The sequence below is a fragment of the Nerophis ophidion genome, linkage group LG18 (genome assembly GCF_033978795.1).
Source record: "Nerophis ophidion isolate RoL-2023_Sa linkage group LG18, RoL_Noph_v1.0, whole genome shotgun sequence".
NCBI lineage: Eukaryota > Metazoa > Chordata > Actinopteri > Syngnathiformes > Syngnathidae > Nerophis > Nerophis ophidion.
The window spans coordinates 37,675,463-37,702,171 of NC_084628.1; the positions used below are offsets into that span (position 1 = coordinate 37,675,463).

The window sequence follows — 26,709 nt, forward strand, 5'->3', positions numbered from 1 at the left end:
GGAGGGGTTATTTGGCCTAACACGGCAATACGGTTTTCATATTTAAATCTCCACTCATTCAACCTCGTTGGAGCGTTTTTTAAAGTTGAATGCAGCAAACGTCTCGAACTTTCCCATCTTTTCAACCGCGATGACCTTTTTTTTTTTTCGATACCAGGAGACACTGCAAAGAAGTTTACTGAGAGAAAAGTTCATACGAAAACATTTCATAGTATTTAACGCTCGTCCACGGCTAAAGTTCAACTTGAAACATATGCAGGGATGATGCATTCATTTCAATGTGTCTGCGCTCTTAAAGGCAGAATAAAAATTGCAGCGTCACGACGTTGCGGCTTAAAATATATATGTTCGGGCTATAAGTCGCAGTTTTTTTCATAGTTTGGCCGGGGGTGCGACTTATACTCAGGAGCGACTTATGTGTGAAATTATTAACACATTACCGTAAAATTTCAAATAATATTTTTTAGCTCATTCACGTAAGAGACTAGACCAGTGGTTCTTAAAGGGGAACATTATCACAATTTCAAAAGGGTTAAAAACAATAAAAAGCAGTTCCCAGTAGCTTGTTGGAATTTTTGAATTTTTTTTCAAAATTTTACCGGTCTCGGAATATCCCTAAATAAAGCTTTAAAGTGCCTTATTTTCGCTCTCTGCGAAGACACTGGCCATTTCCCTGTGACGTCACACAGTGCTGCCAATGTAAACAAACAATGGGAATACCACAGCAAGATATAGTGACATTAGCTCGGATTCAAATTCGGATTTCAGCGACTTAAGCGATTCAACAGATCACGCATGTATTGAAACAGATGGTTGGAGTATGAAAATATTGAAGAAGAAACTGAAGCTATTGAGTGAATAGCTATTGACGCTATTCATAGCCATAGCATGGCCGAATAGCTGCGTTAGCATCGCCGGTAAAATATGCGGACCAAACGATCAGGACTTTCGCATCTTTTGACACTGGAGCAACTTAAATCCGTCGATTGGTAAGTGTTTTTTTCGCATTAAATGTGGGTGGGAGGAAACGTAATATAGTTGCAAATGCATCTACAGGTTATCCATACATCTCTGTTCCATGTCTGCTTTAGCACCGCCGGTAAATAGCATGTTAGCATCGATTAGCATAGCATGTTAGCATCGATTAGCTGGCAGTCAACATCAACAAAACTCACCTTTGTGATTTCGTTGACTATCGTTGCAAATGCATCTGCAGGTTATCCATACATCTCTGTGCCATGTCTGTCTTAGCATCGCCGGTAAAATGTGGAGACACTCTGGCACATTCAATGGGGGTCTGGCGGCAGACACTTTGGCATCTTCGGGCCAGTGGTGCAACTTGAATCCCTCCCTGTTAGTGTTGTTACACCCTCCGACAACACACCAACGAGGCATGATGTCTCCAAGGTTCCAAAAAATAGTCAAAAAAACGGAAAATAACAGAGCAGAGACCCGGTGTTTGTAATGTGTTGAAAATGTAAAGGGCGGGTGTGTTACCTCGGCGACGTCACATTCTGACGTCATCGCTTCCAGCGCGATCAACAGAAAGGCGTTTAATTTGCCAAAATTCACCCATTTAGAGTTCGGAAATTGGTTAAAAAAATAGATGGTCTTTTTTCTGCACCATCAAGGTATATATCGACACTTACATAGGTCTGCTGATAATGTTCCCCTTTAACCTTTTTGGAAGTACCAAACCCCACCAGTTTCATACGTGCATTCACTGAACCCGAACCTTAATCATAAAATCATGTTATTATAATAAATAAATATTAACAAAGGTATACTTTACAAACAGAAAGTTACAGTAACTTACACATGATCCCATGTTTACATCTCATTGTGCAACATTTGAATGTTTTAGTGGGAACTAAATGCGATATCTAATACTAGTACACAGCTCATGAAAAACAATATGATATAGTCATTGTAAGTGGGCCAAAACACTTCTTATAGAAGATAGTGTTCTGGGCATGTCGTTAAAGTGCATCTGGCAGTAGAGGCTCCGGTATGGGGTCTTGGGGTACTAGGAGGTTAACCCCTTTACTACTGTTACTCCAGGTGGCCCTTGGCAATGGCCTAGTACCTGACTGCCCCATAGCCAGGGATACGGTGAAGACCTCAACGGCGGAACAGCCGGGAGACGGTAGATTTAAGAACTACCACAACGGCTGCGATGGCAGGGGAAGGGTGCAGCAGAAAAGGGTCTCTGCCGAACCCCCGAGGCCGACTCACCGAACCCCTAGGGTTCGATCGAACCCAGGTTAAGAACCACTGGACTAGACGTATAAGATTTCATCGGATTTAGTAATTAGGAGTGACAGATTGTTTGTCAAACGTAAAGCATGTTCTATATGTTATAGTTATTTCAATGACTCTTACCATAATATGTTAGGTTAACATAGCAGGCACCTTCTCAGTTGGTTATTTATGCCTCATATAACGTTGTTCACTATTCTTTATTTATTTTAAATTGCCTTTCAAATGTCTATTCCTGGTGTTGGGTTTTATCAAATACATTTCCCCCAAAAATGCGACTTATACTCCATTGCGACTTATATGTTTTTTCCTTCTTTATTATGCATTTTCGGCAGGTGCGACTTATACTCCGGAGCGATTTATACGCCGAAAAATACGGTATATTAGGGGTGTAACGGTACTCAAAAATTTCGGTTCGGTGTGTACCTCGGTTTAGAGGTCACGGTTCGGTTCATTTTCGGTACAGTAAGAAAACAACAAAATATACATTTTTGGGGTATTTATTTACCAAATTTGTAAACAATGGCTTGATCCTTTTAACATTGGGAACACTATAATAATTCTGCCCACGTTAATCCACATTAAACTGCCTCAAGTTGTTGCTTAGATGAAATAAAATAACACAACTTTTCTTCTACATATAAAAAGTGCAAAATTAAACAGTTTCAAGTCAACTCATCAAGATTAATTTATTACAGCATTGGGGAAACCTGCAGATGATTTTTATTATGTAAATGTTATATTTTTATCAACATGTGATAGCATGGACCCTGCCATTCAAAACTAGGCTGCTACATTACTAATGATTAATGTAACTATAGCTGAAAATTCATCCCTGACCACCATGGATGAATTTATGTGGGCTTTATGATGCACTTACATTACACTATCAGAGACAGAAACTCTTCATTTACTATAATGTCCTTTTTTGCTGCTTCAACACACCTCAATCAACACTATCCGTAACACACGCGCGCGCGTGCACACACACACACACACACACACACACACACACACACACACACACACTGCAAAATGAGTTAACGTTTCGCTAAAAGCTAACTAGCCTTCACCTTAAGCCAGGACTGCGAGTGAGCTGAGCTGCAGTTTGTTTCTAGAAGGTCAACGGGCTCATAGTGATGTTTAGAAAGTAGTTGACTTGGAATATAATTTGGGGACAGTGAGTTGCTCCCCTGCTAAAGACCTATCTGCCCGACATCGACACCGAAGCCCTGACGACATGCGCTCTGAATACGCACTGCTGATTGGCTTTGTATGTAACCAATCAGATGGTTGTGTAGGCGGGACAATGCAGGGTGCTGTGTACAGACACAGAGGCAGAACAGAGCGGAGCAGCTTGTTAAGACTTTAGGATAGGCGGCTACTTCAAATGTACGTGTTGAACTCGTTGGGTACTCCTCTGCACCGAACCGAAACCCCCGTACCGAAACGGTTCAATACAAATACACGTACTGTTACACCCCTACTGTATATATATTAAAAAAAGCAAATTTTTGGCCTGAATTAAATCAAAAGTGAACTAAGTGTAAACTACCGTATTTTTTGGACCATAGGGCGCACCGGATTAAAAGGCGCACTGGCAATAAGCGGGTCTATTTAGGTCTTTTTTTCCACACAAAAGGCGCACCGGATTATAAGGCACATTAATGGGGTCATATTCTGATTTTTTTCTAAATGTAAAAGACTTCCTTGTGGTCTACATAACATGTGATGGTGGTTATTTGGTCATAATGTTGCATAGATGATGTTTTACACATCATCTTCAAGTCTCTTTAGGATGCGCCATTTTGCGGGTGGTCTTATTTACATGGCTCACCTTCGACAGCGTCTTCTCCCCGTCATCTTTGTTGTAGCGGTGTAGCGTGCAAGGACAGGAGTGGAAGAAGTGTCAAAAGATGGCGCTAACTGTTTTAATGACATTAAGACTTTACTTCAACCAATAACGGAGCACCATCTCCTCATCCGTGCCTCACTAGTGCAACAACAACGCCCGAAATGTGTCATGTGAAAAAACGTCCGACCGGAACTCTCTAATAACTAAAGTTCCTCAGGTGAATAATGTAAACTCATTACACCGGTATGTTTTAGTGCTTTCATGGCGACTTCACTGACAGATATAAGTAAGAACTTTACACTACTTTATATTAGAAATGCCAACAGTGGTCACCCTCACTGTGCCCTGTATGGCTGTTGACCAAGTATGCCTTGCATTCTCTGATTGGGCCGGCACGCAAAGGCAGTGCCTTTAAAGTTTATTGGCGCTCTGTACTTCTCCGTACGTCCAGCGTCTTCTCGCCGTCATCTTTGTTGTAGCGGTGTAGCGTGCAAGGACAGGAGTGGAAGAAGTGTCAAAAGATGGCGCTAATTGTTTTAATGACATTCAGACTTTACTTCAACCAATAACGGAGCACCGTCTCCTCATCCAGGGCTCACTAGTGCAACAACAACGCCCGAACACCGGAACTCTATAATAACTAAAGTTCCTCAGGTGAATAATGTAAACTCACTACACCGGTATATTTTAGCGCTTTCATGGCGAGTTTACTGACAGATATAAGTAAGAACTTTATATCGCTTTATATTAGAAATGGCAACCGCAAAAGATGAATGTCTCATAACAAGAAGATAGAGAAAAAGAAGAAGCGTCACTGACTACAAATGCGTACCTACGCACATTTTCAGGACTTATACAGATGTCATATACACATCAGCAGGTACCAGAAGGTAAGAAAAGTTGGTTTTGCATAATATCGCGAAACAAAACAATAGGTAATATGTCTCCTAACAGGTGCCATTTTGCGGTCCTTATACACACACACACACACCATAGTCCATGTCAGAAAACCAACACATTAAGCTGAACTGCACTAATTTGGTCAAGAGGAGTGGTCAAAAATTCAAGCAGAAGCTTGTAGATGGCTACCAAAAGCGCCTTATTGCAGTGAAACTTGCCAAGGGACATATAAGCAAATATTAACATTGCTGTATGTATACTTTTGACCCAGCAGATTTGCTCACATTTTTAGTAGACCCGTAATAAATTCATAGACGAACCATACTTCATGAATGTTGTTTGTGACCAACAAGAATGTGCTCCAATCACTCTCTCACAAAAAAATAGGAGTTGTAGAAATTATTGTCCTCTACAAGTGTATGTAAGCTTTTGACCACAACTCTATGTATACTTAAGTGTGTGAAGTGAAGTGAATTATATTTACATAGCGCTTTTCTCTAGTGACTCAAAGCGCTTTACATAGTGAAACCCAATATCTAAGTTACATTTAAACCAGTGAACATGTACATTTATCGATATACCGGCCCCAAGACACATTTTTGTCTGTAAATTTGGCCTTGCAAGTCAAAATAATTGCCATGGCTTGCTCTAGCCCGATTGTATTATCCTTCTAAAAATAAGTACCGCATTTTTTGGGATATAAGTCGCTCCGGAGTATAAGTCGCGTTTTTGGGGGAAATTTATTTGATAAAACCCAACACCAAGAACACACATTTGAAAGGTAATTTAAAGTACCGTATTTTCCGCGCTATAAGCCGCCCCGTGTTATAAGCCGCACCTTCAATAATGGCATATTTGAAAACTTTGTTAACCTATAAGCCGCACCGGGTCATAAGCCGCGCCCACGCTGCGCTAAAGGGAATGTCAAAAAAAACAGTCAGATAGGTCAGTCAAACTTTAATAATACAAACCAGTGTCCAAATGTGCAATCACAACAATAGTAACACTCAAAATATTGCAGAGCAATAGCAACATCAATAACTCAACGTTGCTGGAACGTTAATGTCACAGCACACAAAATAAACATTTAAAGCTCACCTTCAGAAGTTATTCCTCATCCATAAATCCCTCGAATTCTTCTTCTTCGGTGTCTGAATTAAAAAAATTGGGCGAATACGGCTTCCAAAATGGCGGGCTCCGTCTCGTCGAAGTCATCAGAGTCAGTGTCGCTGTTGCTGTCCGGCAGTTCCATGAATCCTGCCTTCCTGGCCGGATCTTTTTTTCAGCTATCTTGTTTTTACAATATGCGCGGAAAGTAGCCAGCTTTTCTTGAAAGTCTTTTGGCAGTTGCTGTGAAATAGTAGTCCGTGTGCGGATGGAGAGATTGCGTCTTTTCATGAACCGGAAACACCAAGAAGCACCACCTTTAAAATCATCCAAGTGAAGTTCGCTTGCTAGCGCTGTTGCTTTCATTGGAATAGTGATGGTATTGACATTTCTGCTTGCTGCTCTCTGCTCAACAACCCACTGTTCGAGTTTGTCCTCCAACTGTTGCCATCTTGCTTTGATCCCTCGGAAACTCTGTGTTGTCTTCTTTACTTGGCGCAGGTCATCTTAATGCTTCCTCCACCTACGCACCATTGATTCATTTATGTTCAATTCTCTCGCTGTTGCTCTATTTCCGTGTTCTTCTGCGCGACTTATTGCCTTGAGTTTGAATTCTGCGTTGTACGCGTGTCTCTTAATAGGCGCCATTTTGTGGTCGTCTTTACAGAAACACACAAATGAAATGAATCAGATTAGCCGCGCGCTTCTTCTTCTACGGGGGCGGGTGCTTACCTTGGCGGTTGCTTACCGTAGAAGAAGAAGCGCTTCCTTTTCTACGGGGGAAAAAGATGGCGGCTGTTTACCGTAGTTGCGAAACCTAAACTTTATGAAGATAAATATTTATATTAATACATATATAAGGCGCACCGGGTTATAAGCCGCACTGTCACCTTTTGAGAAAATTTGTGGTTTTTAGGTGCGGCTTATAGCGCAGAAAATACGGTAGATAAAGAATAGTGAACAATAGGCTGAATAAGTGTACGTTATATGAGACATAACCAACTGAGAAGGTGCCTGGTATGTTAACCTAACATATTATGGTAAGAGTCATTCAAATAACTATAACATATAGAACATGCTATACCTTTACCAAACAATCCGTCACTCCTAATCGGTAAATAAATCTTATACGTCTAGTCTCTTACGTGAATGAGCTAAATAATATTATTTGATATTTTACGGAAATGTGTTAATAATTTCACACATAAGTCACTCCTGAGTATAAGTCGCACCCCTGGCCAAACCATGAAAAAAACTGCGACTTATACTCTGAAAAATACGGTAAAACAATATTCCAACGGAACAGGAAAGTCCAAACATAATTTCCTTTGTTTCAAGTGTTTTTGCAAAAATAAATAGGCATAATAAGACCAACTGCACATAAACCCTTCATGTCACATATGTCATCTTAAATCATCTGGGCCAAGAACAAATAATAGAGCTATTTAAAATAATGTAGCTGAGTGTCCAGGAATAATCTTCGCTAATCAGAAAGCACACTGCTAAAAGTCTGTTTTTTCAACATCTGACATTTGTACTCCAAGAAAAATCATGGACATTTTGTGTCTTCCTCATTCCTGTGCAACAGTGCCTCCAGGAAACCCAATCATCGAGAGCCGCGATGACGTGGTCAGCGAGGGCAACGAGACGGAGCTCACCTGCACGGCTATGGGCAGCAAGCCAGCCGCCTCCATCAGATGGATGAAAGGAGAGATAGAACTGAGAGGTGGGTCCACATTCTGTCTCTCTGATTCCTCACCATTGCTTCGCCACAGTGGGTGCGGTGCTCTGGTGGTGAGAACATGTAGAAGAAAAAAAAGAAACGGTAGACAATGGATGGTAGGATGTTCACCTAATTATTTCTTAATGACAAACATAGAGTTAGTGACATGGTGGAGGGCAAAAAGGACTTAGATATGGCGAGACAAGGGCTAAGTAATGACTGATGGTTGGTGTGGATTTTTCAACTTTCCGCTGCATTAGGATGGGAAACAGACCGCCTTAAAGGGGAACTGCACTTATTTTTGGAATTGTGCTATTATGATAAGCCAGGCCTGGGCAATTATTTTGACTTGGGGGCCAATTTTAGAGAAAAAAATGTGTCTGGGGGTCGGTATATCTATTCTTAGGAAAACAAATACAAAACCTCACAATAAAGTTTGATTGAATGCTAAAAATGTTATGACAGACCTCCTTAAAAGCGGACTGGAATTTATTTTAAGAACGATAAAACGCTGAATATTGAGAACATACGAACGTCACACCCCCTCTCAATTGACATATTTTACAATCAAGCCAAATGCAACAAAAATGCAACAAACACAGCGAAATATGAACGTGAAGGGTAAAAAAACTAAAAAACATCTACAATCTGATATATAATATAGCACTAAGCTTTAGAACTTTCTTCTAAAAATCTCCTTCCACGTCTGTCCCTGACACACACATTTCAGTGTGGCCGTTGTGGAAACACTCTGTGGAAACTCTGCCCACCCACACTGCTTGGTGCCTCCTCTGACCTGCTGTGACGTAGATTACCATAATAACTACAAACCCCGTTTCCATGAGTTGGGAAATTGTGTTGGATGTAAATATAAACGGAATACAATGATTTGCAAATCCTTTTCAACCCATATTCAATTGAATGCACTACAAAGACAAAATATTTGATGTTCCAACTCATAAACTTATTTTTTTTGCAAATAATAATTAACTTAGAATTTCATGGCTGCAACACGTGCCAAAGTAGTTGGGAAAGGGCATGTTCACCACTGTGTTACATCACCTTTTCTTTTAACAAGACTCAAGCAAAGTTTGGGAACTGAGGAAACTAATTGTTGAAGCTGTGAAAGTAGAATTCTTTCCCATTCTTGTTTTATGTAGAGCTTCAGTCGTTCAACAGTCTGGGGTCTTCGTTCATTTTTAATGGGGGACAGGTCTGGACTGCAGGCCGGCCAGGAAAGTACCCGCACTCTTTTTTTTACGAAGCCACGCTGTTGTAACACATGCTGAATGTGGTTTGGCATTTTCTTTCCGAAATAAGCAGGGGCGTCTATGAAAAAGATGGTGCTTAAATGGCAGCATATGTTCCAAAACCTGTATGTACATTTCAGAATTAATGGTGCCTTCACAGATGTGTAAGTTACCCATGCCTTGGGCACTAATGCACCCCTATACCATCACAGATGCTGGCTTTTGAACTTTGCGTCAATAACAGTCTGGATGGTTCGCTTCCCCTTTGGTTCGGATTACACGATGTCGAATATTTCCAAAACCAATGTGAAATGTGAACTCGTCAGACCACAGAACACTTTTCCACTTTGCATCAGTCCATCTTAGATGATCTCGGGTCCAGAGAAGCCGGCGGCGTTTCTGGATGTTGTTGATAAACGGCTTTCGCTTTGCATAGTAGAGCTTTGAGTTGCACTTACAGATGTAGCGACGAACTGTATTAAGTGACAGTGGTTTTTAAAGTGTTCCTGAGCCCATGTGGTGATATCCTTTGGAGATTGATGTAGTTTTTTTTCTGAAGGATCATAGGTCACGGTCATTCAATGTTGGTTTCCGGCCATGCCGCTTACGTGGAGTGATTTCTCTAGATTCTCTGAACCTTTTGATGATATTATGGACCGTATATATTGAAATCCCTAAATGTCTTGCAATTGCACTTTGAGAAACGTTGTTCTTAAACTGTTTGAGTATTTGCTCACGCAGTTGCGGACAAAGGGGTGTACCTCGCCCCATCCTTTCTTGTGAAAGACTGAGCATTTTTTGGGAAGCTGTTTTCATACCCAATCATGGCACCCACCTGTTCCCAATTAGCCTGCACACCTGTGGGATGTTCCAAATAAGGGTTTGATGAGCATTCCTCAACTTTATCAGTATTATGCCACCTTTCCCAACGTCTTTGTCACGTGTTGCTGGCATCCAATTCTAAAGTTAATTACTATTTCAAAAATGTTTTATTTTATCAGTTTGAACATTAAATATGTTGTCTTTGTAGCATATTCAACTGAATTTGGGTTGAAAATGATTTGCAAATATTTGTATTCCGTTTATATTTTACATCTAACACAATTTCCCAACTCATATGGAAACGGGGTTTGTAGTAGGGTTGTACAGTATACGGGTATTAATATAGTACTGCGATACTAATGAATCATATTTGATACCGTACCGCCTCTGAAAAGTGAACGGTCTACAACACCTTAATATATTTTGTTAAAATAAAGCCAATAATGCCATTTTTTCTGGTCCCCTTTATTTAGAAAGGTACCGAAAAGTATCAAATTAATGTTGGTATCAGGACAACACTAGTCACTAAAATATCATGCAAAAGCGCAGATTCCAACCATTGAAATACATTGTATACATCAAGACTTATGGTAATTAGAAAACATCACTGCACATCATAATGGCAGCTACACTTTTCTGCTTGAAGATGTAAAAAAAATATTTGGGGGCCTGATTGAAAAGCTTAACGGGCATGTGGCACCCGGGCCTTAATTTGCCCAGGTCTGTGATGGGCAAATCATATAGTTGATGTAGATGCCCATATCGGCTGTAAACATTTACTTTACATAAGAGAAGTGTGGGATTCTTCTCTCGTTGACGTATTTGTTTTTGACTTTATTATATGTATTTAGAATATTATTTGGTGCATCCGGGCTGGAGCAGGAGGGGATAGAAAGACGAAAAAAAGGAAGACAAAGGGGGGACTGGAGGGGGATCAGACAGAGAGACTAAAACAACAATACAAACAACAACAACCAAAGAGCAACATCAGCAAATAAGATATGTACAAATATGATGGTAAAAGTGATAGCAAAGAAGCAGTTAGCGGAATAAATAATAATACAGAAATGACAATGAGCATTATTACACTACAAGTGGAGCAATACAAATACCAATAAAATAGCGCTATTGATAATGAATAATACCAATTATTTACCTCTTTTGTCAGCAATATAGTTGTTCAAATGCAACAATACATATATGTAATGACAACTAGAGATACAAAAGAAAGCAGAAAAATGGAGGGGAAGAAAGAGAAGCAAGCTATATTAACCTTGTAGATTGTTATAGTAACAATAGGTTAAGTTTTGTCAGTGTGCCATGTGTTACCCAGTTTTAGGGCAACAACGTTAATTTATGTTTGATGAAACGTGATTATGTGCATGAATGTATGTACTTGTATATGTACTGTATGTGTACATGTGTTTGTACAGTGAATGTATTTGTATAGTATGCGTATATGTATGTTTGCCATTATTATAGATAAGAAAACAAGATTCTTTTTTTTTGCATTGTTATGTTTAGAGGAGTAGACAGCACAGACAGGAGGGGCGTTGGTTAACTTTTTTATATATACAACCCATATTTGTATATAAATACAAAATAATGATATTAATAAACAAAAGAATAGAGTGTGACTAAATCCAAGAGTGTATGGTGTGCGACTATGTGTAAGAAGTACGAGCGGTGAGGAAGTCCAGGGGGACAAGACAATCTCGGAGGTCCGTGAGCAGGCAGTAATTCGGGGGGCTATAGCGAGGCGTCGAAGGTCCGTGTCTAGGCGGGGGTACGGTATCCAAATGGGGCAGCCAGAGAACCAGCGAGGAACACAGGGAAGACGAGACACACTGCTGGCCACGCGGTAACGGTGGTTTTTCCTGCTGGCATGACATGAAACCGGACGACGTACAATGAAACACGGAGGAGGAGAAAACACAAGAGTGGGAGAGCACAGAGCACGATGCGAGTAGGCTTAATGCACAAAACGGCTAGCTACGTTCTGGCGCGGGATAGCAGGTTTTGCAGGCTTACGTATAAAGGCAGGTCCTCTGATCAGTGGCAGGTGCGCTGATTGCTGGCGATTGATTGCGACAGGCACACTCCCGAAGATGCTCTGAGAACAGCGCACACATGAATGCGCACTGGTGTGCGCTCGGGCCGTGACAATTCTAACATATAAACATTGTCTTGTTCTAGGTGGCTAGCAACCCAGCTAATGGGAGCAATCAATTCTACCACGAAATCGCTCTAAAATGCATTAAAAAAAACGTCAACAATATTTCATTTACCTTCTGTAACCTGGATAATAACCTAACAGAGCGAACACTTAAGAACTCTTTTTCTATCGTGCTAACACATCAGGGTGCTCCGGTATTAGCAGTAATAGCTAGCTACGGCAAGATATAAGCTAGCCTCTACATCAGCACAAAACACTTTTGAGTTTGTGATGCACAACACAAAGCGATAGGACAACAATCTGCACTGATGGAAAAAACATGAACAATCATATTACAGTAGCTGTAAAGTATTAGCCCGCATTTCATATTATGTTTGTACAAAGTTAGCCAGACAACATATGCTGTCTGTCATGATACACACATGACGTGCATCATGATCAACATAAAGTGTGACTCACTCGATGGACAGTTGCGCGTTTGATCCAGCTGGGAACATTTTTTTCTGGTTTATTTGGACGAGCAGTCCATTTATGTCGAAAAAGCATGACCTCAAATTCCACATTTTGCAGCTTTGAGTGACTTTCACCTCACTCTCTCGGCTTCTCTGTGCTCCAAATTCGTGCTGGCTTCTAGAAGCAGCAGTTCATCCTTGCTTCAGAAAGATAGGGTTGTGAACCTTATTCGTCCCAAAATAGTCGTCTTTGCTGTTTGTTAACAAATCTGCCATGATTAGAACACACACTCGCGTGTGTTTCCAGCAGTAGGAACACACTTTGTTGCCAGAAGTCAGACGTGCGCTGCTATGGAAATGAAAATCAATGCGCTGAAAAAAATCATCTAAAACACGGTAAATATTGTACATATTACATAGTGTTATGAACGTGTCTGTCACTACATTACATATATACTGGCAGTGTGTATATAAAAAGTTGCTGGAGGGTTTTGAAGTGGTTCTCAAGTGTTTTGGAGCCTACAATATTGACTAATTTAGCCGCAACTGCCAAGCATTTTTAATCATCTTTAAAATCCCCCCTCCCAAAAAAAGATATGTGTAATCTTGTTTTTCATAATGATTGTAGCCTTCAAAGCTCTCAAACAACTTCCAAAGCCTCCATCAAATGTTTATATACATACTGCAAGTATATATATATATATATATATATATATATATATATATATATATATATATATATAATGTAATAACATACATGTATGTATGTATGTCTGTATATATATATATATATATATATATATATATATATATATATATATATATATATATATATTTATATATGTATATGTATATATGTGCATATGTGTATATTTACAAACCTTGTTTCCGTATGAGTTGAGAAATTGTGTTAGATGTAAATATAAACGGAATACAATGATTTGCAAATCCTTTTCAACCCATATTCAGTTGAATATGCTACAAAGACAACATATTTGATGTTCAAACTGATACACATTTTTTTTGCAAATGATCATTAACTTTAGAATTTGATGCCAGCAACACATGACAAAGAAGTTGGGAAAGGTGGCAATAAATACTGATAAAGTTGAGGAATGTTCATCAAACACTTATTTGGAACATCCCACAGGTGTGCAAGCTAATTGGGAACAGGTGGGTGCCATGAGTGGGTATAAACACAGCTTCCCAAAAAATGCTCAGTCTTTCACAAGAAAGGATGGGGCGAGGTACACCCCTTTGTCCACAACTGCGTGAGCAAATAGTCAAACAGTTTAAGAACAACGTTTCTCAAAGTGCAATTGCAAGAAATTTAGGGATTTCAACATTTACGGTCCATAATATCATCAAAAGATTCAGAGAATCTGGAGAAATCACTCCACGTAAGCGGCATGGCCGGAAACCAACATTATGTAACCGTGACCTTCGATCCCTCAGACGGCACTGTATCAAAAACCAACATCAATCTCTTAAGGATATCACCACAATGGCTCAGGAACACTTCCGAAAACCCCTGTCACTAAATACAGTTTGTCGCTTCATCTATAAGTGCAAAATAAAGCTCTACTATGCAAAGCGAAAGCCATTTATCAACAACATCCAGAAACGCCACCGGCTTCTCTGGGCCCGAGATCATCTAAGATGGACTGATGCAAAGTGGAAAAGTGTTCTTTGGTCTGACGAGTTCACATTTCAAATTTTTTGGGGAAATATTCGACATCGTGTCATCCGGACCAAAGGGGAAGCGAACCATCCAGACTGTTATTGACGCAAAGTTCAAAAGCCAGCATCTGTGATGGTATGGGGGTGCATTAGTGCCCAAGGCATGGGTAACTTACACATCTGTGAAGGCACCATTAATGCTGAAAGGTACATACAGGTTTTGGAACAACATATGCTGCCATCTAAGCGCTGTCTTTTTCATGGACGCCCCTGATTATTTCAGCAAGACAATGGCAAGCCACATTCAGCACGTGCTACAACAGCGTGGCTTCGTAAAAAAGAGTGCAGGAACTTTCCTGGCCCGCCTGCAGTCCAGACTTGTCTCCCATCGAAAATGTGTGGCGCAATTTGAAGCGTAAAATACGACAGCGGAGACCCCGGACTGTTGAACGACTGAAGCTCTACATAAAACAAGAATGGGAAAGAATTCTACTTTCAAAGCTTCAACAATTAGTTTCCTCAGTTCCCAAACGTTTATTGAATGTTGTTAAAAGAAAAGTGATGTAACACAGTGGTGAACATGCCCTTTCCCAACTACTTTGGCACGTGTTGCAGCCATCAAATTGTAAGTTAATTACTATTTGCAAAAAAAACAAAACGTTTATGAGTTTGAACATCAAATATCTTGTCTTTGTAGTGAATTCAATTGAATATGGGTTGAGAAGGATTTGCAAATCATTGTATTCCGTTTATATTTACATCTAACACAATTTCCTAACTCATATGGAAACAGGGTTTGTGTATATATATATATGTATATATGTATATATATATATATATATATATATATATATATATATATATATATATATATACAGTATGTGTATGTTTATGTATATATATATATATATATGTGTGTGTGTATGTATGTATGTATATATATATATATACATATATATACAGTATGTGTATATATATGTATATGTATATATATATATATGTGTGTGTGTGTATATATATATATATATATATATATATATATATGTGTGTGTGTATATATGTATATGTATATATATATATATATATGTGTGTGTGTATATATGTATATGCATATATATATGTGTATATATATATGTATATGTATATGTGTATATATGTGTATATACATATATATGTATATATACGTATATACGTATATATACATATATGTATATACATACATATAAATATATATACACATGTATATATACGTATGCATATTTACATATGTATACATACATATGTATATATACATATGTACATATATTTACTATATATGCATATTTATATATATACATACATATATATGCATATGTGTATATGCATATATATACACATGTATATATATGTATATATATACATATGTATGTGTGTTTATATATATATATCAATCAATCAATCAATGTTTACTTATATAGCCCTAAATCACTAGTGTCTCAAAGGGCTGCACAAACCACTACGACATCCTCGGTAGGCCCACATAAGGGCAAGGAAAACTCACACCCAGTGGGACATCGGTGACAATAATGACCCAGTGGGACGTCGGTGACAATGATGACTATGAGAACATGATACTGTGATACTGATGATACTGATGACTATGAGAACATATGAGAACATGATACTGTGAAAGATCAATCCATAATGGATCCAACACAGTCGCGAGAGTCCAGTCCAAAGCGGATCCAACACAGCAGCGAGAGTCCCGTTCACAGCGGAGCCAGCAGGAAACCATCCCAAGCGGAGGCTGATCAGCAGCGCAGAGATGTCCCCAGCCGATACACAGGCGAGCAGTACATGGCCACCGGATCGGACCGGACTCCCTCCACAAAGGAGAGTGGGACATAGAAGAAAAAGAAAAGAAACGGCAGATCAACTGGTCTAAAAAGGGAGTCTATTTAAAGGCTAGAGTATACAAATGAGTTTTAAGGTGAGACTTAAATGCTTCTGCTGAGGTGGCATCTCGAACTGTTACCGGGAGGGCATTCCAGAGTACTGGAGCCCGAAATGAAAAAGCTCTACAGCCCGCAGACTTTTTTTGGGCTTTGGGGATCACTAATAAGCCGGAGTCCTTTGAACGCAGATTTCTTGCCGGGACATATGGTACAATACAATCGGCAAGATAGGATGGAGCTAGACCGTGTAGTATTTTATACGTAAGTAGTAAAACCTTAAAGTCACATCTTAAGTGCACAGGAAGCCAGTGCAGGTGAGCCAGTACAGGCGTAATGTGATCAAACTTTCTTGTTCTTGTCAAAAGTCTAGCAGCCGCATTTTGTACCAACTGTAATCTTTTAATGCTAGACATGGGGAGACCCGAAAATAATACGTTACAGTAGTCGAGGCGAGACGTAACAAACGCATGGATAATGATCTCAGCGTCTTTAGTGGACAGAATGGAGCGAATTTTAGCGATATTGCGGAGATGAAAGAAGGCCGTTTTAGTAACGCTTTTAATGTGTGCCTCAAAGGAGAGAGTTGGGTCGAAGATAATACCCAGATTCTTTACCGTGTCGCCTTGTTTAACTGTTTGGTTGTCAAATGTTAGAGTTGTATTATTAAATAGAGTTCGGTGTCTAGCAGGACCGATAATCAGCATTTCCGTTTTTTGGGCGTTGAGTTGCAAAAAGTTAGCGGACATCCATTGTTTAATTTCATTAAGACACGCCTCCAACTGACTACAATCCGGCATGTTGGTCAGCTTTAGGGGCATGTAGAGTTGGGTGTCATCAGCATAACAGTGAAAGCTAACACCGTATTTGCGTATGATGTCACCTAGCGGCAGCATGTAGATGCTGAAGAGTGCAGGGCCAAGGACCGAACCCTGGGGAACTCCACACGTTACCTTAACGTAGTCCGAGGTCACATTGTTATGGGAGACACACTGCATCCTATCAGTAAGATAAGAGTTAAACCAAGACAGGGCTAAGTCTGACATACCAATTCGTGTTTTGATACGTTCTAATAAAATATTATGATCGACAGTATCGAAAGCAGCGCTAAGATCGAGGAGCAGCAACATAGATGACGCATCAGAATCCATCGTTAGCAATAGATCATTAGTCATTTTTGCGAGGGCTGTCTCCGTCGAGTGATTTGCCCTGACACCGGATTGAAAGGTTTCACATAGATTGTTAGACGCTAAGTGTTCATTTAACTGCTCCGCAACAATTTTTTCGAGGATTTTTGAAATAAAGGGAAGGTGAGACACCGGTCGGTAGTTTACCATGAGGTCAGGATCGATGTTAGGTCTTTTAAGAAGAGGATGAATAACCGCTTTTTTGAATGCTAGGGGAACAGTGCCCGAGGAAAGTGATAAGTTTATAATATTTAGCACTGATGGACCTAATAATACAAAGAGCTCCTTGATCAGTTTCCCAGGAAGAGGGTCAAGTAAACATGTTGTTTGTTTTATTCCATTTACACGTTGTAACAATTCCTCTAATGTTATTTCCTCAAAACGAGAGAAACTATTTTGGAGGGCAGTATCCGCCGTATATACAATCGTGTCAGTGTTAATAGAACCCCGTTGTAGCTGGGACGCATTGTCTTTAATCTCCTTTCTAATGACTTCAATTTTCTTACTAAAGAATTGCATAAAGTCATCAGCTGAGTGGGTGGAGCTACTGGAAGGAGTCCCTTGTTGGGTTAGCGATGCTACCGTACTAAACAAAAATTTAGGATAGTTTTTATTACGGTGGATGAGATTTGAGTAATAATTAGCTTTAGCTAAGGTAAGCATGCGCTTATAAGTTATTAAACCATCACTCCATGCTTGATGGTGCACCTCAAGTTTAGTCGTGCGCCATTTGCGTTCCAGCTTTCTGCATAATAATTTCTGAGCTCTAGTTTCTTCTGTAAACCACGGGGTGCGCTTTTTTGGAGCCTTTTTTAACTTTAGCGGTGCTATGTTATCAATGGTTTCGCGCAGGGCGTCGTTAAAGTTGTTAGTGAGGTTATCAATAGAGCCCACATATTTTGGGAATGGTGCCATTACCGAGGGCAGTAGGTCAGCAAGAGTTGTCGTTGTGGCCGTATTAATGTTACGGCTGCTATAGCAGTTATTATTATTATTAGTTTGACGAACATGCGTCTGAACCTCGAATTTTATGAGGTAATGATCGGACAAATCTTTAGTATACGGGAGTATCGTAACTTTGGAAGCGGTGATACCCCTGACAAGCACTAGGTCTATCGTATTACCGTTGCGATGCGTGGGTTCATTTATTATTTGTGTGAGACCACAGCTATCAATTATAGTCTGGAGCGCTACGCACGGTGGGTCCGATGGGGTATTCATATGGATATTAAAGTCCCCCATTATGATTATATTATCGGCGTGTGTCACTAGATCAGCAACGAACTCTGAGAATTCATTGATAAAGTCCGAATAGGGCCCTGGGGGGCGGTAGATAACAGCCAGGTGTAGAGGCAGCGGTGTGACAGACCTCATAGCAAGCACCTCAAACGATTTATATTTATTATTTATGTTAGGACTAAGGTTAAAGTTTTCGTTGTATATTAGTGCGACCCCCCCCACCCCTTTTAAGCGGACGGGCAATATGCGCATGTGTAAAGTTAGGAGGACATGCCTCATTTAGCGCAAAAAAGTCGTTTGGTTTAAGCCAGGTTTCACTGAGACCGATGACGTTAAGATTGTTGTCCCTGATGATATCATTAACTAACAACGTTTTGGGAGACAATGATCTTATGTTTAAAAAAACCATATTATAGGTAGTGGGCTGTTTTAGGGAATTTTTGATCAAATTATCCGTAGTAGCAATATTAATAATGTTGTGTTTATTATGCCCAGTGCATTCAGTATAATTACGACCATATCTAGGAATTGATACGACGGGAATGTTCCGATTGTTTGATTGTTGCTTTGATAAACTGCACGCATCATGGTTAGCCTCCTCAGTAACGGGGATTTTCCGATTGTTTGTTTGTTGCTTTGATAAACTGCACGCATCATAGTTAGCCACCTCAGTAACGGGGATTTTTCGATTGTTTGTTTGTTGCTTTGATAAACTGCACGCATCATAGTTAGCCACCTCAGTAACACACATGTCCAACTCTGAAACACTCAAAGCAGAAAAAACTTGTTCTAATTTAACAGACTCCTTACCCAGACCAGTAGTCTCGCATCTTTCATCTAAATCCGTCTTCAGGATGGAGGGAAGTGGTGTTCTGTGGGGATTAGCCTTCTGCTTTGTTTTTAGCCCCGCTCGGCATCCGCGTTTCCGATCACACCGCTGGCGTCTGCTCCGTAGACGGCCCCCGCTGCTACTAGACTCCGCTGCTTCACAGGCCGCTGGATGTAGCCGCCGACGTATTCCCATGCTAGTTAGCATGTTTAGCACGCACGCGTCTATCAGTCCAAAACAGCCCGATATGTCCATATCCAGAAGTGTCTGGCGGTCGTACGTGATCACGGAGTGACCACGATGCGAGCCAGCCATGAAGTCTGCAGAACTGTCCGGCATTTCCGCCAAATGTTCCATCTTTAGCAAGAGCACCGCAGTGTCGCAGCCCGTCCGGGCGCCGCCATCATATATATATATATATATATATGCATATAAATATATGTGTATGTATATATATATGTGTGTTTACATACATATATATATACAGTATATGTGTGTGTACTTGTATATATGTGTACATATATAAATGTGTACATACATATGTGTGTATATATATATGTGTGTGTCTGTATATATACTTATGTACACACATATATATATATATATATATATATATATGTGTCACACACATATATATATATATATATATATATATATATATATATATATATATATATATATATATATATATATATATATATATATATGTGTGTGTATGTATAAAATGTTCATATGTGTAATATGTTCATTATACCCTATTCTGGTCATTTAATGCATTTCCGCCACATTTCTTTAATACATTTATTTCCGTTTCCATATCAACGGACTTCCGGCAATAAATGTGTTCCTACTTTCGGATATTTAATGCGATTGCGCTCTAATCATGGCAGACTTGGTAAAAGAAAACAATTTTTGGACAAAATTAAGATTCCCAGCTTTATCTTTTTGAAGCTGAACATATGGAGGATGAACTACTGCTTCTAGAAGCAAGCACAAAGAAAAGGGTGAAACGTTTGAGCAGACGGAAGCCGGGAAGGTGAGGTCGGCGTAACTTTGACGCTGTAAATGAGGAGTTTGGAGCCAAGCTATTTCGACATAAATGGAGTGCTTACCCAAGCTTAATTGGATAAAAATACCCCCGGCTAGCTTGACCAAACGAACAACAGTCCATCGAGTGAGTCACTATAATATCGATCACGATACATGCAGCACTTAATACTTGTTAGTACAACTATGGTACGTACATTGTTGAGCTAGCTGGAAACAAATAAAATATAAAATATGGTCTATTATCTTACAGTATATGTTTGTTCATGTTTTTCAGTCAGTACAGATTGATGTCATATCGCAGTGGTGCGCATTACAAATTTAAAAGCCTTTTAGCTCATGCCGTCGCAAGGCGATGTGTTACTACTCTAGAAAAAGAGTTCCTCTGTGTTTGTTCTTACGATAACAATGTCGCTACTGCGACATCATTTACCAAACCTAAATGAAATATTTTTGGTGGTTTTTAGATGTATTTTTAAAGTGATTTAGAGGCAGAATAAATTGCTCCCATTGGCTGCATTGCTAGCCACCTAGAACGAGCCGCAAAAAAAAGAAATCCAAACTTTTTGTCTTCTTGTTTCTCATAAGAATTGTGAACGATGGGCAACATTTCCCCACCAAAAAAGTGCAGTTCCCCTTTAAGGACACTGTATGTTGAAAGTGGTCATCTATGATGGTATTTAATTTGGCGCTGATCTAATTAAGATCATGTGTTTGTTCACCAAAAATAGGTCACAAATTATTTTAGCTCACAGTCGATTGAGATCTTAAAAATATATTATATAAAAACCAAAACCATTGAAGTTAGTATGTTGGGTAATTCGTAAATAAAAACAGAATGATTTGCAAATCCTTGTTTCAACTTATATTCAATTGAATAGACTACAAAGACAAGATATTTGATGTTCCAACTGAGAAACTTTTTTTTTTGTAGTAATCATTAACTTACAATTTAATGGCAGCAACATATTGCAAAAAAATTGCCACAGGGGCTTTTTTACCACTGTGTTACATGGCCTTTCCTTTTAACAACACTTAGTAAACGTTTTGGAACTGAGAGACACATTTTTGAAGCTTTTCAGGTGGAATTCTTTCCCATTCTTGGTTGATTTACAGCCTAAGTTGTTCAACAGTCCGGGGTCTCCGTTGTGGTATTTTAGGCTTCATAATGCACCACACATTGTCAATGGGAGGCAGTTCTGGACTACAGGCAGGCCAGACTAGTACCCGTAATCTTTTACTAAGAAGCCACGCTGTTGTAACACGTGGCTTGGCATTGTCTTGCCAAAATAAGCAGGGGCGTCCATGATAACATTGCTTTGATGGCAACATATGTTGCTCCAAAACCTGTATGTGCCTATCAGCATTAATGGTGCCTTCGCAGGTGTGTAAGTTACCCATGCCTTGGGCACTAATGCACCCCCATACCATCACAGATGCTGCCTTTTGAACTTTGCGCCTTGATCAATCTGGATTGTTATTTTCCTCCTTGTTCCAGAGGACACGAGGTCCACGGTTTCCAAAAACAATTTGAAATGTTGACTTGTCAGACTGTCACTTTTCCACTTTGCATCAGTCCATCTTAGATGAGCTTGGGCCCAGCTAAGCTTCCGGCGTTTCTGGGTGTTGTTGATAAATGACTTTGGCTCGGTAGAGTAGAGTTTTAAATGCACTTACAGATGTCGCAACGAACTGTAGTTACTGACAGTGGTTTTCTGAATGGGTGATATCCTTTTCACACTGATGTTGCTTTTTGATGTAGTACTGCCTGAGGGTAATATCATCATTTACGTGCAGTGATTTCTCCACATTTTCTGAACCTTTTGATGACATTACAGACTATATATGGTGGAATCCCTTCTTTCCTTGCAATAGCTGGTTGAGAAATGTTGTTCTTAAACTGTTGGACAATTTGCTCACGCATTTGTTGACAAATTCGTGACCCTCCCCCCATTCTTGTTTATGAATGACTGAGCATTACATAGATGCTGCTTTTATACCCAATCATGGCACACACCTGTTCACAATTAGCCTGTTCACCTCAAATATGTGTTTGATGAGCATTCCTCAACTTTATCAGTATTTATTGCCACCTTTCCCAACTTCTTTGTCACGTGTTGCTGGCATCAAATTCTAAAGTTAATGATTATTTGCACACAAAAAAATGTTTATCATTTTTAACATCAAATATGTTGTCTTTGAATTAAATTCAACTGAATATGGATTGAAAATGATTTGCAAATTATTGTATTCTGTTTATATTTACATCTAACACAATTTCCCAACTCATATGGAAACGGGGTTTGTATATGCAAAAAATAACGTTTTCCAGTTGGAACATTAAGAATTTTGTCTTAGCAGTCCGTTCAATTGAATATAAAATGAAAAGGTTTTGCAAATCATTATATTCTGTATTATTTACCATTTACAGAATGTGGCAACTTCATTGGTTTTGTATAAGAACAGCATCATAAACAACGTGGATGATGCCCAGTGAGGTCGTAGTTATTTTCATTAGCAAACATTGGTTGCTTGCTCAGCAGAAATACTATAAAGTGATCAAGCCACATATTAACAGCTTCATTTTACTGAATGTCTCATAAATCATTAGCCTTGGTTGCAAATTGTAAAGTGGTTATTCACAGGGCTCGCTAAGCACGCTGAATGCTGATGGATTGGTGTAGCCATACATCTGTTGGCTATAAATAGAAACTGCTAGGTCAGTGTTATGAACTCATTTCCGCATCATCAGAGGTAAGTAATCTACGGGGTGTCGAATAATCATTATTGCCGCTCAGTTATGATTAAGGCTCATCAATTTTCCATGATGTACAGCAAGTTGAGGATATTAATTTTGCTCGTATCGTGTTCAGCCAAAGGGGTTGTCCGCAGGATTGTCGTGAAATGTATATATGTGTTGGAAGGAGGAGGATTCATCGGGCTTGTGGGAGATTGTATATCTAGACACCGGCCAATCTGACTCTAAATGCCATCTGTGCCTTCCCTGGAGGAGTCGCTTTTCTGTTGTCTTGTGTAGGTGTGCAAAAGACAATGCAATGGTTTCAACGGTGAAATTACATGTTCAACTGGCAAACTAGCAAGATGTATCACTATGAACCATTGTAGGTACTCTGCTGACCAGTTAAAATGCAAACTCGCTGACTGTTAAAGTTTGTTAGATGGAGTTTTGACCCTAATTGTGGTACTATGTAGCAAACAAACTGGAAACAGAATATAGATGACATGGTCAATTTGGTGTTTTACATTGGCGCAATGCTAAAAGTTAGGGTGGGTCAGTTTGTAGAGTGATAGGTCCCCCAATCCGATGGTTGCGGGTTTGATCCTCATCCCCCCCATGACCATGTTGAAGTGTCCAGTGGGGGTAAGATACTTAACCCCATTAGGTTAGCATACCAGTATAATTCTTTTACCATTTACTAAGAAGTAAAATACCAGTTATCTCACTGTATTCTGGAATTTGTAGTACAAACCCCGTTTCCATATGAATTGGGAAATTGTGTTAGATATAAACATAACGGAATACAATGATTTGCAAATCCTTTTCAACCCATATTCAATTGAATGCACTACAAAGACAACATATTGGATGTTCAAACTCATAAACTTTATTTTAATTTTTTTGCAAATAATAATTAACTTAGAATTTAATGGCTGCAACACGTGCCAAAGTAGATGGGAAAGGGCATGTTCACCACTCATGGTCCCTTTTGCGTAAATTCTGCTTAAATTTTGCTCCATAGTCATTTTTCAAACATTCTTTTTGAGTCTGCCTGCAAATATGTTGGAATCCAGAGACAATACCAAATTGTAGAATCATTTATTTTTGGAAAAAAGGACACGGTTTAAATAGACATTTTAAAGTTGTCACTGCTCATGTTTTTTTCCAGACACGGTCAAAAATAGACTCTACAAACATAATATACTGTAGATCATAGGTGTCAAACTTAAGGACATTTTCATTTTATTTTTGTTAAATCTACATAAAAAACCCAAGATACACTTACAGTTAGTGCACCAACCCCCCCAAAAAACTCCCTCCCCCCATTCACACTCATTCACCAAAAGGTTTGTTTTTTTCTGTTATTAATATTCTGGTTGCTACAATATATATCAATACAGTCTGCAAGTGAAACATACAGTCTGTAAGCACACATGATTGGGCGTGCTGCTTGTCCACCAATAGTACTAACCTTTAACAGTTAATTTTACTCATTTTCATTAATTACTAGTTTTCTATGTAACTGTTTTTATATTGTTTAACTTTCTTTTTTATTCAAGAACATGTTTTTAATTTATTTTGTCTTATTTTACTTTATTATTATTTTTAAAAAGGACCTTATCTTCACCAGACCTAGTTGTCAATGAAATGAGATTGTTTGAAGGGTTCTTAAAACCAGGTCAAATCCTTATTTTTATTCCATCCATCCATTTTCTACCGCTTATTCCCTTTTGGGGTCGCGGGGGACGCTGGCGCCTGTTTTATTTAATTATTATTTTTTTCTAAATGTTTGTTTTTTTAAATTTTGACAGAAAAAAAATGCATACTTTAAACTTTAATAATAAATTATCATGCCAATCTTATTATATGCTGTATTGCAGAACTATTTTTGTGAGATAAAACCAAATAGTTAAATATCTGCTTGTCAGTTTTATTTATGATTTTAAAGCAAGTTCTACATTAAAAAAAATATAATATTCAAATGCATGTGTATTACGATTAATCATGATTAATCACATGTTATTACCCGCATGCACAATGTAAATTAATTTTAAAAAATCTGCCTTTTGAAAGCTGCAATGTGGCCCTCAATAAAAATGTGTTTGGTGTAGATCAACCCGGTCACAACTTTAGGTAAACCTGCATTCTCTCCAAATGAGTCATAACTGCATAAAAAAACTGCTGTTTTTAGCAAAAATGTATGTCACTGCATGTCGGTTTTGCATTGCACATGCTACAATTTGAAGAAAATATTACTTTGTCTTACCTTTTTTGTGTTTCGTTTTACAAACCCCGTTTCCATATGAGTTGGGAAATCGTGTTAGATGTAAACTTAAACGTAATACAATGATTTGCAAATCCTTTTCAACCCATTTTCAATTGAATGCACTACAAAGACAAGATATTTGATGTTCAAACTCATAAACTTTTTTTTTTTTGTAAATAATAATTAACTTGGTATTTCATGACTGCAACACGTGCCAAAGTAGTTGGGAAAGGGCATGTTCACCACTGTGTTACATCACCTTTTCTTTTAACAACACTCAATAAACGTTTGGGAACTGAGGAAACTAATTGTTGAAGCTTTGAAAGTGGAATTCTTTCCCTTTCTTGTTTTATGTAGAGCTTCAGTCGTTCAACAGTCCGGGGTCTCCGCTGTCGTATTTTACGCTTCAAATTGCGCCACACATTTTCCATGGGAGACAGGTCTGGACTGCAGGCGGGTCAGGAATGTACCTGCCCTCTTTTTTTACGAAGCCACGCTGTTGTAGCACGTGCTGAATGTGGCTTGCCATTGTCTTGCTGAAATAATCAGGGGCGTCCATGAAAAAGACAGCGCTTAGATGGCAGCATATGTTGTTCCAAAACCTGTATGTACCTTTCAGCATTAATGGTGCCTTCACAGATGTGTGAGTTACCCATGCCTTGGGCACTAATCCCCATACCATCACAGATGCTGGCTTTTGAACTTTGCGTCGATAACAGTCTGGATGGTTCGCTTCCCCTTTGGTATGGTTGACACGATGTCGAATATTTCCAAAAACAATTTGAAATGTGGACTCGTCAGACCAGAGAACACTTTTCCACTTTGCATCAGTCCATCTTAGATGATCTCGGGCCCAGAGAAGCCGGCGGTGTTTCTGGATGTTGTTGATAAATGGCTTTCGCATATGGAAACGGGGTTCGTGGCTTTAAGTTTGGAAAGGGGAAGGAGGATCTCTTACCTGAGTTAATTATTACTATCACCAGTTGTATTTTTAGGTGTGCTCAGACTCTATTTAGGGTTGATTGGCTAATCTATACATTAGTAGCATTGGTTTTGCAATCAATTATCAAGCTGGAAGGATTTCAATTGTCAGTTTCTGGCACTCGAGAGAATCAGCACACAGGGTGGCAAAATTTGCATAAATTACAGTAGCAGTATTTTAATACTGTGCAAATGGGCTTGTCTGCAGCTGCTGAGAATCTTGTGTAAAATATGCAATCGTTATGTCAAACAGCCTGTAGAAGAT

General features: G+C 39.1%; 1 protein-coding gene across 3 annotated transcripts in view; it reads left to right on the forward strand.

Moving 5' to 3' along the window:
* Window positions 1–26,709, forward strand: part of cadm1b (cell adhesion molecule 1b) — a 687,646-nt gene that overhangs the window by 486,199 nt on the left and 174,738 nt on the right. For all 3 annotated transcript variants that reach the window (XM_061878075.1, XM_061878076.1, XM_061878077.1), the window contains one exon: window positions 7,710–7,847. In XM_061878075.1, coding sequence (XP_061734059.1) covers window positions 7,710–7,847 — 138 coding nt within the window. The remainder of the gene's footprint in view (window positions 1–7,709; window positions 7,848–26,709) is intronic.